The sequence below is a fragment of the Bos indicus genome, chromosome 19 (assembly GCF_029378745.1).
Source record: "Bos indicus isolate NIAB-ARS_2022 breed Sahiwal x Tharparkar chromosome 19, NIAB-ARS_B.indTharparkar_mat_pri_1.0, whole genome shotgun sequence".
Taxonomy (NCBI): domain Eukaryota; kingdom Metazoa; phylum Chordata; class Mammalia; order Artiodactyla; family Bovidae; genus Bos; species Bos indicus.
The window spans coordinates 27,804,161-27,818,907 of NC_091778.1; the positions used below are offsets into that span (position 1 = coordinate 27,804,161).

The 14,747-nt window shown below is 52.8% G+C and overlaps 1 protein-coding gene across 1 annotated transcript; it reads right to left on the bottom strand.

Annotated features, from left to right (window-relative positions):
* Window positions 1-1,664: 1,664 nt before the first annotated feature.
* Window positions 1,665-14,705, bottom strand: PLD2 (phospholipase D2). Its single transcript, XM_070772929.1, has 25 exons — window positions 14,571-14,705; window positions 13,921-14,030; window positions 13,704-13,834; window positions 13,458-13,600; window positions 12,920-13,025; window positions 12,762-12,827; window positions 12,608-12,666; window positions 12,354-12,446; window positions 12,100-12,252; window positions 10,963-11,112; window positions 7,516-7,599; window positions 7,295-7,373; window positions 6,407-6,517; window positions 6,053-6,223; window positions 5,562-5,688; window positions 5,239-5,357; window positions 5,038-5,151; window positions 4,806-4,910; window positions 4,507-4,595; window positions 4,276-4,389; window positions 4,054-4,103; window positions 3,647-3,781; window positions 3,266-3,419; window positions 2,708-2,822; window positions 1,665-2,454 (listed from the first exon to the last, which is right to left on the bottom strand). The coding sequence occupies exons 2-25, from the start codon at window positions 14,027-14,029 to the stop codon at window positions 2,230-2,232; spliced, it is 2,802 nt and encodes a 933-aa protein (XP_070629030.1). The 5' UTR covers window position 14,030; window positions 14,571-14,705; the 3' UTR covers window positions 1,665-2,229.
* Between the last annotated feature and the right edge of the window lie 42 nt (window positions 14,706-14,747).

The following is a 14,747-nucleotide window of genomic DNA, read 5'->3' on the forward strand; positions in this document are numbered from 1 at the left end:
ACTTTGCATCCTGCAACTAAAGATCCCACGTGCCTCAATAAAGACTGAAGATCCTTCAGGCTGCAATTAAGACCTGGTGCAGCCAAATAAATAAATGTTAAAAAAATAATAATAAAGTCACCAGTTCAAAGAGCTCTCTCTGTATACCCATTATATTAGCTTTTCTCTCTACCTGCCATGGGAGGTTACTCTCCTCAATCCAGTGTGTGCTATACTTTCTTGTAACTATGTATGGATGTGAGAGTTGGACCATAAAGAAGGTTGAGCACCAAAGAATTGATGGCTTTTGAGCTGAGGTGTTAGAGAAGACTCTTGAGAGCCCCTTGAACTGCAAGGAGATCAAACCAGTCAATCCTCAAGTCCTTCATTAGAAGGACTAATGCTGAAACTGAAGCTCCAGTACTTTGGCCACCTGATGCAAAAAGCCAATTCATTAGAAAAGACCCCAATGCTGGAAAAGTTTGAAGGCAGAAGGGAATGACAGAGGACAAGATGGTTGGATGGCATCACCAGCTCAACGGACGTGAGTTTGAGCAAGCTCCAGATGATGAAGGATGGGGAAGCCTGGCGTGCTGCAGTTCATGGGGTCGCAAAGAGTGGAACACAACTGAGCGACTGAACAACACACTCTCTCATATGCAATGACGTGTACTTTCTCTCTTCCCTCTGCATCAGTGCCAAGTCTGTGCAATGACAAAAATGGTCTCCATCCAGTATGCTAGCCAGTAGCTGTGAGTGGCTCCCAGCCACTTGGTGGCTGATGCAAGGAACTAAATCTTTACCTAGTTCTAATTGTTATAAATTTAAGTGTAAATAGCCAAATGTGGCTGGTGGCTACTGTACTGGACAGTGAAGCTGTGTCCTATGAGGGTGGGGACTTTGTAGTACTCACTGCTGTGGGTCTAGATGATGTCTGGCAAAGAGCAGGTGCTCAATAAATATTTAAGTCAACAACTGAATCTTTACAGCAAGACAGTTATGTAATTATTATTCCCATTTCCTTGGCTTCCCTTGTGGCTCAGCTGGTAAAGAATCCGCCTGCAATTCGGGAGACCTGGGTTAGATCCCTGGGTTGGGAAGATCCCTGGAGAAGGGAATGGCTACTCACTCCAGTGTTCTGGCCTAGAGAATTCCATGATCTGTATAGTCCATGGGGTCGCAAAGAGTCAGACACTACTGAGCGAGTTTCACTTTCATTCTCATTTCCCAGTTGGGACCACCGAGGCCCAGAGAAGTGATATGACTTGACAAGGCGATTGAGGTAAAAAGTGACAAGCCCGAGACTTAGGCCCAGTTCTTCCTGACCTCAAGCCTATACCCTTTCGGACTCCCAGGGGCTTCCCTAAGCCTCCCCTGGGCAGTCACTTGAGGAACAAGGTGTGGCCCCTCTGGGCCCTTCTCTGGGTGCCTCCCTCACCTGCAGCTGCATCCTGGGCTCCATTTTCCTCCAGGAGTCCCGGTTTGGGTCCACGCTTCCTCCTACACAGGCAGCCCTGTGTGAACACCTGGTCTTCCCAGCACCAAGTGATGGAGCTCCAAAAGCCACAAACAAGTGGAGCAGAGCTGAGATGAAGCCAAAGAAAAAAAGGAGAGGGGGTGACGGGCCTGTGTGGGCCTGGGGGGCCGTTGAGACACACTCAGTTCAGCCAAGAAAGAGACAAGGACCTTTTCTAGGCTTTTATTTATGAAGTGCTTATTGAACGGATACAAAGTTAGTGTCTGTCAGCAGCTGGTGGAGGGGGTTAGTGTGCATCCCCCCTCCAACCCCTCCCCACCATGGGCGCTGAAGCCAGCAGTGGCTCCATCCTTCCCTCTGCCTTGGCAGTAATGAGCTGGGAGAGGCCCTGGGGCAGGGAGGGGGTCCACAGCAGGAAGACAAGGGAGAGATGAGAAGGCCCAGGGCCGAGTCTGGTCCTCCTGGAGTAGGAGGCTGACCCCAGGCATCCTGGCAGGAATCTTGCTTCTCCTTTGTAGTAGTGGTTTGAACTGGACAGCAAGGAGAAGGAAGCTCTCTGGGACCCTCTTCCATCTCCCCAACCTGGGGTTGGGAGTGTCCTTTTTGGTTGTGTCCCAAAAAAGGTCCTTTGTGACTTCTCTAGTCCCCTCCAGGAATGCCTGCCTCCCCCAGGTCTCAAAGGCATTGCCCCGGTCCTGAGGGTTAGGGGGCAGAGAACCAGAGGTGGTGTAGCCCAGAGGCTGGTGACCTCTTCCAGGCCAGAGGAGCTGCAGCTATGTCCACACTTCTAGGGGCATCACACCCTCCTTGCTACCCAGGGAGGGCAGCAAATACTCATCCTCCAGGAACTTGAGGGGGAAGTGGACGAGGTGGCCCTGGACCTGGTTGAGTTCAGATCGGGCCAAGGGAGGGCTGACCGTGGCCAGGGGCTCCACGACTACATACTCCCGAAGTGCCCGCAGGGAGCGTGTGGCATTGGATGGAAGGCATCGGAAGATCTGTGGGTGGGGGATGCATGGAAGCCAAGAAGGCTTGAGGAGACTCTGCCAAGAGTCCAAGCCCAACCGGGCTACATGCCCCCACTCCCCACACCCTACGCATATCCCCCTACACTGACCCTGAATCCCATGATGTCCCCAGACCCTCATCTCCTTATGAGAATGGCTGTGTGAAGTGGCTCCTCTCCATCTCACCCTGGACAGGATAATCCCTCAACTTCCCTGGGCTGGCACTCCCCCAACCCCCACCCACCTGCTCATAGATATTGGCATTGCTCTCAGCTGTGTCTTGCCACAACTGGAAGAAGGCATCACAGACAGGGTCTCGGAGATCCAGATGTGGCCGAGCAGCAGCCCCTAGAATCACGCTGCAGGAGAAAGGGGTCCCAGTAGGGCTAGAATAAGATCCTTCAAGGGCCTAAATACCAGAAAAGTTATGGTGCACCTATCCAGGTAATTGAAAATACATGCATGGTTAAACAGTAAAATCAGGGCTTCCCAGGTGGCTCAGGCGCTAAAAATTCTGCCTGCAATGTGGGAGACCCAGGTTGAACCCCTGGGTTGGGAAGATCCCCTGGAGAAGGGAATGGCTACCCACTCCAGTATTCTTGCCTGGAGAATTCCGTGGACAGAGGAGACTGGTGGGCTACAGTCCATAGGGTTGCAAAAAGTCAGACACAACTGAGTGATTTAGCATAGCACAAGTACTAGCAATCCAGTACTACCTCTGGACAATCCTCACACCTGTTTAAAGGGCAAACCCTCCCCCTTTCCACCTCCCCCCACCTTGTAGCATCCCACCTGGCTCTACCTGAAGCAGTGCTTCCGCAGACTCAAGGCAAACCTGCCTGCCTGATACTCCACACCGTTCATGAGGGATGGCTCCATTTCTGTGTCCTCGATCAGCACGGCCAGCTCACTGTCTCGCTTCCCCAGCAAGCTCCGGTCATTGATGTTTGCTGAGCCTGGGTGGATGCAGGACACACTGTGTCTTCCTGAGCCCAGGGAACCCCACCCCACCCCATCACCTCTACCCAAGCACCAGCCTGTGGGCAACATGCCTTCTTTGGCTTCCATCCCCAACTGGACGTCAGCTGCGATCTCCATCACCCAGTCCCATCCCATTGCCCCTGGCTGGGCCCTGCTCCACCTCTCCCCACCCTCCACTCGTTGCTGGGGACCCAGCACTAACCAATGATGACTGTCCGGTCATCTGCGATAAGCATCTTGCTGTGGATATAGATGAGCTCCGATACTGGGTGCCCGCCTAGTTCTCCGTGTGTGCGTAGCCCACAGATGGAAATATAGTTCCGCCATTCTGTCCCCACTGTGAGCAAGAGATGGGGGGGAAGGGAGTGAGGTGAGAGGTGTCCTCCATTGCAGATGGAGTCCTGGTCCATCTACCGCCTCACTTCAGAAGCCCTATATAGCCTGGTCTATATACTTCTCTCTGCACTAATAGGCCACCACGGGCTCCGGCAGTAACCACAGAAGCCTGCGGGCGTGACAGCCTCCGTCCCTCCATCCCTGGGGCTCCAGTCCCTCAATCTCCCCCTCCCCGGGGGTCCAGGGCTTGAACCCCCAGCCCCCAGAACTCACTGGCTGCTTTGAGACGATGTAAAATTGAATATTCCCCACGACACAGCGTCCTGAGCGAAAAGAATGGGTGAGGAAGGCGGAGACTGGACGGGGGTGGGGGGCGAGGGGGGGATGTCAGAAAAGAGGTGGACCTCAACAGTCCAGCAAGAAGGGATCAGGATGGGGCCATGGAGGGCCAGAGTCTGGCAGGGGTTGGGGTGGGAGGGGTGAGGTGGTGGTCACCTGTAAGTGAAGTGCAGAATGGCCTGGATGGAGTTACCACCACCTGTGGAGATGTCACCCTCGAACCCAGGGAGCAGGGGCAAAAGCACGTAGACTCGGAAGCACTGCCCCTGTCTGAGGAGGGGCGGAGCCAGAGGTGTGACCCTTCTCCCAAGCCCCACCCCTCCCCTCACCCCTCTAGTTAGTCTTCAAACACGCCCATAACCCCGATTCCAAGCTGGTCCGCCTTACTTGTGGGCCTTCAGGATTCTGTCCACAATCTCATCGCCCACCTTGTTCAGCACTGTCCGCCCATCTGAGCAGCTAATGAAGAACTGATTCTGGAGCAGGGACCAATGACAGACGTCAGCAGTCCGGCCCCCGTCAGCAGTTCCTGCCCTCAGCTCCCTGTTGCCATCCCCATCTCCAGGCTCCCGGCCCTGGGTCAAGGCTTCACCAAGTTCTCCAGGTCCAGCTATGCCAGCCCTCAACGACTGAGCTCACTGACAGGATATCCTAGCTTTCTCTGCTCCACCCTCACTCCGACAGACCTCAATGTAGAGGAAGTGCTGGCTCTCTCTGATGGTGTGCAGATAGGCATTGAGAATGGAGTTCTCCAGGGTGCCCGCTGACCAGCGGTCCACTGACCGTAAGACCTGCAGGAACGACGGATAGGGTGTGTCTCCTGAGTCCAGGAGGGGGGCAGGGGCGGGGGGGCCCTCTCGGTCAGGGAGAGTGCTGAAGGGAGCGGGGGGAGAGGGCGGGCTGAATTCCGAGCCTCACCTGCACAGTGGCGCACTGCCCTCCGGAAAGTGTGAAAGGGAGCTGGTTTGCGGTGCTGGTGGATTTGGGCAGCAGGTAGGGGTAAATGGGTATCTTGTACTTGGTCTTGGTAGTCTAAGGCGGAGGGGTGGCAGAGTCAGCGAGAGATGGCTAGCTGCCCCTAGCTCCCGCCCACCCTCCAGCCTCGGAGGGATCAAGCACCTTGGTGAAATTCCAGCGCTGGATGAAGTGCCGGGCAAGGTCCCGGGCAGGTGAGCCGTGGACCACCACCCCAATGTCCCGCCACGGCATCCGTGGCATAGTCTCCCTGTCAATGAAATCTGGGGGGAGGGAGAATGTCCCAGGAGAGTCAGGGAAGAGGTCAGGGACGGTCCCTTGGGAACACTTGGGTCAGGGAGGAGGAGGTGCTGACCAGAGAGGAGGTGGCATTACACATGACCCAGTTCATCCCATCCTCAGACCCAGGCCCGCTCTCTGCCCCGGCTGCCAGCTCTCAGGGACTTTGAAGAAGGTGGACCCCCTACCATCAAAAGGCCGATCCAGCTGCACCCAGTCCTTAGTGATAAGATTGCTGTAGTCCTTGCCCAGCCAGAAGAGTTGGTTGTGAGTGAGGTCGGGGGTAGCTGGAAGGTCTGAGCATGAGGTGGGAGGCTGTAGGGGGAACACACCCAAGCCAGGGGCAAGGAGAAGTCATGGGTCACACAGAGCCAGGCCAAAGAGAAGAAAGGAGCACTGGAAGACGGAGAGACAGAGAGACATACAGAGGAAGAATGAAACAGAGAGAGTTTGATTCTCGGGCCCTCCCCTTCAGATGCATTTGAAATCTCTAGAGGAATGGGTAGTGGTCATGGGGAGGCAACTGAGTCACTATATTCAAAGCAGGTTGTTGGGGTCCCAGAAAGGCCTAGGAACCTTGAATGAGGGCTATGACTGGAGAGGAAGGCTGCAGCTGGGAAGGGGTGTGGATTTACATTAATTGAGTTGGGGGGAGCTCAGGAAGGCCTTGGGGGATTACCTGGGGGGCAGCTGACTCAGAGGAGTCCCCCAGATCAGTCAGTCTGTAGTGTAGGTCATCCCAGCGGCCATAGGCAAGGTCCAGCCCCCCCAGGAAGGCCACTACTTGGTCCACCACCAGGAGCTTCTCATGATGGGCCCACAGTGTCACCTGGTCTGGGTGGCGCATCACCTGGAGCAGGTATGAGGGAGTTCATGAGGGTTGGCGTAGGTGGGAGAAGCCAGAGGCAGCGTTTGGAGGAGGCAGGGAACAGGAAGATGGAAGGATGAGATGTTCAAGGACAGGGAGGGTTGAGAGGGTGGGGAAGTGTAGTGAGGAGGGCCAGAGGGGAGGGGTCTCTGGGGCCCGAGTCACCTTTATGTTGGGATGCAGCAGCATCAGTGCCTTCTTGCTGTAGCCACTGTTGATGGCCAAGGCCAACTCCACTTCCTTGAACAGCAGTACAGACACATGGACACCCTCCTCCTGGTGGTCAGTGAGGGAATCAGATCCTAATGATCCTTTCCCACCCTCAGGATTCCTGTATGTTCCTCCTCTCCACCCAGAGATCCTCAATGCTATGCCACTGACACCCTGTTTTGATGCTTACAGGAAACTTAGATTGAATATCATCTATCTGCTCACTCACTCATCCATCCACACATCTACCCACCTACCTAGCATTATCTAGCCATCCATCTTCCCAACAATTTACTCATCCCCTTATCTACCATCTATCACTCACCTATCTATCTACCACTCTCCTGGGATCTACCTTCCCAACCTCATATCCTTTTATCTATCTCCCTTTCCATCATCTATCCATCCCCTCACGCACGCACTCTCCATCATCTACGTATCTTTCCTCCCATCCATCAACATCAATGGATGAGCCCAACATAGCAGACACTGTGCCTTGTACTGCAGCTAGTGGTATTCATCAGCCCAATGAGAGAGACAGATATGTCCATCCCCTGTAACACAATAGAGTGTACAGGGTATTGGGAGGAAAGTCTACATCAAGGAGAGGAAGGGCACGAACAGGGAGGTTGATCCTCTTCTCTAAGGGAGTTCTCCCTAGGGAAGTGGAAGAGGTGATGTCTGTGAGACTGAACCAGGATGGGTACATCTCCTCCTCCTCAAGTTTTAGATTCCTTACCTTCCCCCCCAACCCCCTGCCATGCTATAGTCTCTTCCAACCAATCTCCACCCACAAGCCACCCCTTGACCATACCTCCCCTCCAGCCAGACCATTCTCCTCACCGCCTTCTTCTTGAGCATAATGTCCAGTCTCCAGTCATCTGAATGGGCTGGACGCTTCAGGTAAATCTCAGGACTCAACCTGGGATTCAGGGCAGCAGGTGAGGGTAAGCTAAGCTCCCAACAACAGCCACTCCTCCCCTTCCACTCCTTTTCTGACCCATAAGCTGATCTGTTGCAGGTACTAACCCACCCTTTCTTGCTCAGGTTCTTCTCCCACTTACCACCAGTCTGTGATGAAAATCTCTTCTTGAGCTCGAAGGATGGCATCTGCCACAGCAGCAAAGTAACCTGCCCCATTCACAAACCTGGGGGGAGGCCAAGCCAAGGAGATCAGGGAAGTCAGAAGCCAGAAAGCTCTGGAGAGTGAAGACCGAAGGACAGTCATGGGTCAGAGGTGATAGCAAGGTCAAAGATCAAGAGTGATCACAGAGGTCAGATAGTAGCAGATATTTCAAAGTGGAATAAACTTGCCAGTATGAACTAAATAAAATTAAAAGTTACAAAAGACACAATAAACTAAAGAAAATGACTAAAGACTGGGAGGATTAATACATCACATATAAAACTGCTGCTGCTAAGTCGCTTCAGTTGTGTCTGACTCCGTGCAACCCCATAGACGGAAGCCCACCAGGCTCCGCTGTCCCTGGGATTCTCCAGGCAAGAACACTGGAGTGGGTTGCCATTTCCTTCTCCAATGCGTGAAAGTGAAAAGTGAAAGGGAAGTCTCTCAGTCATATCCGACTCTTAACGACCCCATGGACTGCAGCCCACCAGGCTCCTCCATCCATGGGATTTTCCAAGCAAGATACTGGAGTGGGGTGCCATTGCCTTCTCTGTCACACATAAAGAGTTCCAACAAATCAGTAACAAAAAGACATATAAGCCAATTGAACAAAGAATAAGAATGGATAGCTCACAGGGAGAGAATGGCCAGTCATAGTTGAAAAGATGTTCAATATCACCGCTAAACAAGGAAATTGATATTAAAATAAAATAACACTTTTTAAATCCACTGTGGCAAAAATTAAAATCACAGGTAACACTCAGTATCAGCATGGGGGAAGTGAGTATTCTCATAGACTGTGAGAATATAAATTGGCTTTATAGCCTTTTTAGAGGACAACTTGGCAGTATCTAACAGAATACTAAATGTACATGCTCCCTAATACCATTAAATACACTTAGTAATTCTGTATCTAGGAAGATATCCTATTAAATGCTTAGGCAAATATTGTGTTCATTGCAGTATTGTTTATAAGACTGGAGGTGGGAAATAATGTAAATGCCTAATCTCTAACACATGTATTAAATGGAAAAAAAAAAAAAACAAAGGAGAGGGTGCATGATCTTATTTACATTAAAACAAAAAGTAAAAAAAAAAAAAAAGTAACATATATGCACAAGTGCATGAACATATGCAGGAAAAGACCTGGGAAGATAAATATCAAACTATCACCAAGATTATTTTGGGGAAGAGATATGCAGGAAAAGATCTGGGAAGATAAATATCAAACTATCACCAGGATTACTTTTGGGGAGAGAAATGGGATTTGTGGGAGGGGGAGTAGGGAAGAACTAAGGTATGGAGAGTAGGTAAAGGCTTGTGCAAGTTATGCATTGTTAAGACATTTACTTTTTAAATATTTGTTTATTTATTTGGCTGCAGAGGGTCTTAGTTGTGACACGTAGGCTCTTTGTTGTAGCATGTGGGGTCTAGTTCCCTCAGCAGAGATTGAGCCCAGGCCCCCTGCATTGAGAACAGGAGTCTTAGCCATTGGACCACCAGGGAAGCTCCTGTTAGACTTTTAATAACTGTTCTGTTTGATGATGAAAAGCAGGGTCTTGACCCAGACTGCCTGCATTTGAATCTATTGTTTACAAGGTGTGTGACCTTGGCAAATTATTTAACTTCTCCTTGACTCAGTTTTCTCATCTGGAAAATGGAGATAACAACTGTACCTGTGTCACGGAGTAAGTTCATAAACATAAAGCAGCTTCCCTGGTGGCTCAGCAGGAAGAATCTGCCTGCCAGTGCAAGAGACATAGGTTTAATCCCAGGTCGGGAAGATCCCCTGGAGAAGAAAATGGCAACCCACTCCAGTATTCTTGCCTAGGAAATCCCATGGACAGAGGAGCCTGGTGGGCTACAGCCCATGGCATCGCACAAGAGTTAGACATGACTTAGCGACTAAACCACCACCACAACAATGCATAAAACACTCAGAACAGTTCCTGGCTCATACTAACTGGCACAATCAGTTCTTTTGTTAAAAAATAAATTTCAAAAGGGTACAAATGAACTTACAGATATAGGAAACAAACTTACGGTTACCAGGGGCTAATGGGGGAAGTAGGGATAAATTGGAAGATCAGGACTGAAATATATATACTACTATGAAGCATCTTACCAGTAGTATATATAAAATAGATAATTAATAAGGACCTAGTATAGAGCACTTCACTTTATTTTTTCACTTTCATGCATTGGAGAAGGAAATGGCAACCGACTCCAGTGTTCTTGCCTGGAGAATCCCAGGGACGGGGAGCCTGGTGGGCTGCCGTCTATGGGGTCACATAGAGTCGGACACGACTGAATCGACTTAGCAGCAGCAGCAGTATAGAGCACAGAGAACTCTGCTCAATACTCTGTAATGACCTATATGGGAAAACAATCTAAAAAAGAGTAGACATATGTATAACTGGTTCTCTTTGTTGTACTTCTGAAACCAACACAACATTTAAATCAACTCCAATAAAAATTCAAAAAAACCACAAAATTCTCAACACTAACACCAAGGGAGGGAAAAATTGTTTCCATGACTCCTCTCTGCTTATGATAAAAGTTAACCTCCTTAGCTAGCAGGAGAGGCACTGATCAGGCCCTGAGACCACCAGTTTTTTGTTTTTTTTTTTGGCCACGCTGCATATGGTAGGCAAGATCTTATTTCCCTGACCAGGGATCGAACCCACACCCCTTGCATTGAAAGCGCTGAGTCTTAATCACTAGTCCTCCAGGGAAGTCCCCTGCTCCAGACTCTTTTCTGGCTTCTGCTCCTCAAACTGGAACAAGTCAGCCTTCATGAATCCCAAACACATCAGACTATTTCTAGCTTCTCTGCAAGGACCGCTCTTCTCCATTTTATCTTGCTAACGTGAACCTCAGAGTTACCGCCTTCTGGAAGCCAGTCCAGACATCCTGCACTAGAGCAGATGCCCCTCGTCTGTGCTTGGTACTCTGTGTCTATTGCCAGCGTGGCAAATTCCCACTGTTTCATGATTGAATCACCTACTGTGTCTTATCCTTGCCATGGACCTGGCACATAATGGGTGCTTAGAAAATGTTTATTAAATAGACCGAATGAATCAGAGAGATTTGAGATCCCTGAGAACACAGAGGGTCAGTGGGGTGAAAGGGGGTTAGAAAGGTCACAGGAGGTCAGTCAGAGAGGTCAGGGTCAGAGATCACCTAATTTGGGGTTCAGAAAGATCAGAGGGTAATCAGAGGAATCAGAATGATCAAAGGTCAGGGGGTGGGGGCGACTGGAGAAGTCAAAGGGTAGGTTACTGAGGTCAGAAGGGGTCAGAGGAGAGAGAAGATCAAAGACTCAGAGAACACCAAGGAGGTTGAAAGACCACTGACAATTTCAGAAAGGACATCAGTGTCTCACCACCGGGCTAGGGTCCCAGGCCGGGGAGGAGCATAGCTGTCGTGCCGGTGCAGCTGAATGAAGTCTCTGCCCGGGCCCTGGGCCAGCTCAGTGATCTCCTGGGCCCACCACCGTGCCTGCCGGTAGCTGCTGCACTTGAGAATCAAGGACCTGGGCAAGAACAAAGGATGGACCACCATCCTTGCCCTCCATACCTCTGGCTTGGCCCAGAAACCCTCTTCCTTTAGCTGTCTGCTCTTCCCCACCTCCTTCCTCAGTCCATACTTGATTTCACAGGGACAGGGCATACATCTGTCTTATTCACAGTTGGGTGTTTGGCATTTAGTATTGTGCCAGCCGCTCAAGTTTGTTGTCAGGTTTTTTTTTGGGCGGGGGAAGGGGTGAGCTATGCAGCATGGCATGTGGAATCTTAGTTCCCTGACCAGGGATCACACCTGTTCCCCTTGCAGTGGAAGCATGGAGTCTTAACCACTGGATCACCAGGGAAGTCCTCAGGTTTATTGAATAAATAAATGAATGGACAGAGTGACCTTTCTTTGCACCAAAAGCCCTTCTGAGACAGGCCTGGGACCCGGGACCCTTTGCTGCAATGCTTGCACCTGGACCCACCTCTCCTGGAGCAACAAAACACAAAGAAACTACACGGGACTAAAAATAACTGTGTGCATGAGCAGTTAGGGCAAATTTTGGACAAAAGATACAGAGACCAAAAACCCAACTGCCCAAAGCCCAGAGCAAAAGCAGGGTATAGTACATGCCCCCTCTACACAACACCACCTAAAGGAGGGGCAAAACATCTAACCCACCCCTCCGGCCTGAGCTCTGGACACATCCCTACCCTCATCCCACATAAGGAAGCAGCTCCGTTCCTCCCTCTCCCCAAGGGAGTGAGCAAGCAAGGGAACCTGTTGTTTGTTCCCACTCCCCCTCAACCCCGGAGAAAGCTCTGGGCCAGCCTCTAGGAGCAGCCCCAAGCATCTGGCGAGAACATTCCCTGGTTCCAAATCATGGCCATCTCCAGAGGGGTAGGGCGGGAACACCTTCCTCTCTTCTGTGGTCTCTTCAACGCATCTCCCCTTAGGGCCCCAGGCTGGCTCTTCACTCACCAGGGGCCTGTCCATACCAGGGAGGCCTTACCTGTGAGAGGTGTCGACCCGGACCCCGTACCGTGCCTCTGTACTCCTTTTCCCCACCTGCACCTTGAAGCCAGGGTCGAAGAGCTGAACAAAGGAGATGGCACCAGTCTCCAGGCACATGTACAGCAGGAAGGAGTCCTTCACCACCAGCCACCTGGAGTGGAAGGGCTCCAGCCATTCCTTCATGCCCCCCCCCCACCCTGGGATCTCCTTCCTCACCCCCACCCACTGTCCAGCCACTCTGCTCAGCCTCACCGCTTGGACCAACGATAACAAACTTGGTCTCGGCCGCAGCAGGTGAGGCCAGGAACGCGGTGGCCACCTGAGCGCTTCCGGATCACCCCCTCCCTGTGGGGAAAACCAGGAAGTGGTGCTGGAGAGGGATCCAGGGTTCAAACCTGTGGGGATAAAATCAGACCCCCAGCCCACCCTGCCCTGCTTTCCCTATTCTCGGGGAGGGAGAGATTCAGACACTGGCAGACGGTGGGTGAAGAGTGTCAGACACTCACAGTCCTTTGCATCCGAGGTCTGGGATAAAGGACAGCTGACTGACTTCCAGGAACTCTGTCTGCAGAGGAGAGACTCGTTGTCAATCCCTCAAATCCTACCAACCCTGGTCCTCTGCCCCCAATTCATCTCAAGGGACCCAGTACCTGACCTTACCATGGCATGGTAGTTGCGGTAGAAAGACATGGTCAGGAGGCGGTTGAGATAATTCTCCAGGTATTTCTGAAGTGAAGGGATGGAAGACAGAGAGACGGATGGGACCAGAGCCATTTGCACCCAAACACCTTCCCAGAGGACCTGGTGTCTGGTCCCACCTGCTTGCTAGCGGTGCGTCTGGAGGAGCCCTCAGGACCTGCTCGGGGTAGAGAGGGTATCTCTCTGCTGTCTCCCTCTGGGGCTGGAGATGAAGCAACAGCAAAACTGTAGAAGGGATGAGGGAGGGTCAATAGAAGCTGGAGGCTCAGTGCCTGGGATCCTGAAGCACAGGAGGCGGGGACTTGGAAGAGGCGAGGAGACCTAGAGGGTAGCAGCAGGAATGCTCCCTACCCTGAGGATGGAGACAGAAAAAGGTGGGAGGCTGCCAAGGGCACTTTGGGCATCCAGCCCAGCTGAGATACTGGCCCAGAACCACAGACAGGCAGAGCTGAACAGGAAAGGTTTCCTGGTAACCGGGGTCAGAGGAGGGGGCCCAGTGGCCAGAGTTGGGGGAGGAAAGTAGCTGGGGTAGGGTCAGTTGTGGCCTGGGGATGAGACAGGCAGAAAGCAGCAATGGGAGCTGGGGCAGTGACACCCCCGGCTGCCTCAAGGTGAGGGGCATCTGCCCTACACAGGAGGCAGCCTTGTCCCCCTCACCGAGCCAGAGGGAGCAGACTCATGAAGACTTTGTGTCTCAGGAGGTCCCGATGCAACTCCTGGAAATGACGGAACTTCTTCTTGGTTGTCCAGGTGAAGTCACCGTGAGTCAAGCGGACGGAATACAGAGTGCACGTGCCCACCTGGGGGAGTGAGGAACTGAATGGATGTTCCCTGTTCGGAAGGCAGCCCCTCACTCTGGCCAGCCCTCCCACATCCCCACTCCCTTGGGGCCAGCCCAGCCACCTTGGATCCACTGGTGTATCTTTCAGTGCCCACCACCTGAGCTATGACGGGGACCCCAGGGGCAAACACCAAGGGATGCAATTTCAGAGGCTGGAGGTGGTAGATGGCCAGAAAGGGATGCATCCGGTCGGCTGGTGGGAAAGAAAGTAGAAGAATGTGGACTCCGGGAGGTCTCAGCCCTCCTCCTCCTCTCCCTGAGGCCGTCCTCCCTGTATACCTGGGTCCTCTCCCTCCTTCAGGGTGTCCACCTCATCGGGCTCCATCTGTAACTGGCTGGAGTCCAGGTCATCCCCAGAGGGAAAAAGGCTCTGGGGGGTTGCCGCCATCCTGGGAATATGGGGAGGCCTCAGAACGGTGATCCGCTCTGCAGAACTCTATCCCCCCATTCCACCCCCACGGTCCTCAGTCTCCCCAGGTCCCCCGCTTTCCCCCACCCGGCTCCCGCTGACTCTTAATCTCTCTTTGATTAGAATCCATCGGTCCGCACTGCCCTGCCAACTCGCCTGTAATCTCCATCCCCTATCTCCGATCCTTCATACAGAACGCCCGAGCCCCGCCTCTTGTCCCTTAATCAGGATGCCAAGGAACAACCGGCCAGGCCCGGATGGCCCCGAAGCGGGGCAGAGAAAGGGGCCCCGGGGGGGTTGCAAGGGGTCCCGAGCCGCCGGGCCTCCAGCCAGGCCAAGCCAGCTGGAAGAAGGGGTCCAGGCAGGAATGAGGAAGTTAAGCGTTCCCCTCCCGGGAAAGAAACCCCGAAATCTGAGCATGCGGCTGAGTCAGGAGGCCCTGCAGCCTGAGCGCATTCCTGTTCCCGCCAGATCTCCTGGGCCTGGGACCTCCGCGGCGCCCCCTCCCCGGCCCCCTCACCCGGACAGCCCGAGCGGGCGGCGGCGCGGCTTCGCGAGCTGAGGGAGCGGAGCAGAGCCGGAGCTGGAGTCCACACCCCAGAGGGCCAGGGCGGGGCGGGCGCACAGGGCCTGCCCTCGGGGGCGGGACGGGCCCCCGGCCTCACCTCCGCGGGATTCTCGTCTGTCCTGTCCCGCC

Excerpts from the sequence above, each read along its gene's own strand:
- PLD2 (XM_070772929.1), bottom strand. The coding sequence starts at position 14,029 with ATGGCGGCAACCCCCCAGAGCCTTTTTCCCTCTGGGGATGACCTGGAC. Across the intron at positions 12,253-12,353 it reads TGTTATCGTTGGTCCAAGCG|GTGGCTGGTGGTGAAGGACT; the intron begins GTGAGGCTGAGC and ends CTTCCACTCCAG. Across the intron at positions 7,374-7,515 it reads ATTTTCATCACAGACTGGTG|GTTGAGTCCTGAGATTTACC; the intron begins GTAAGTGGGAGA and ends CCTGAATCCCAG.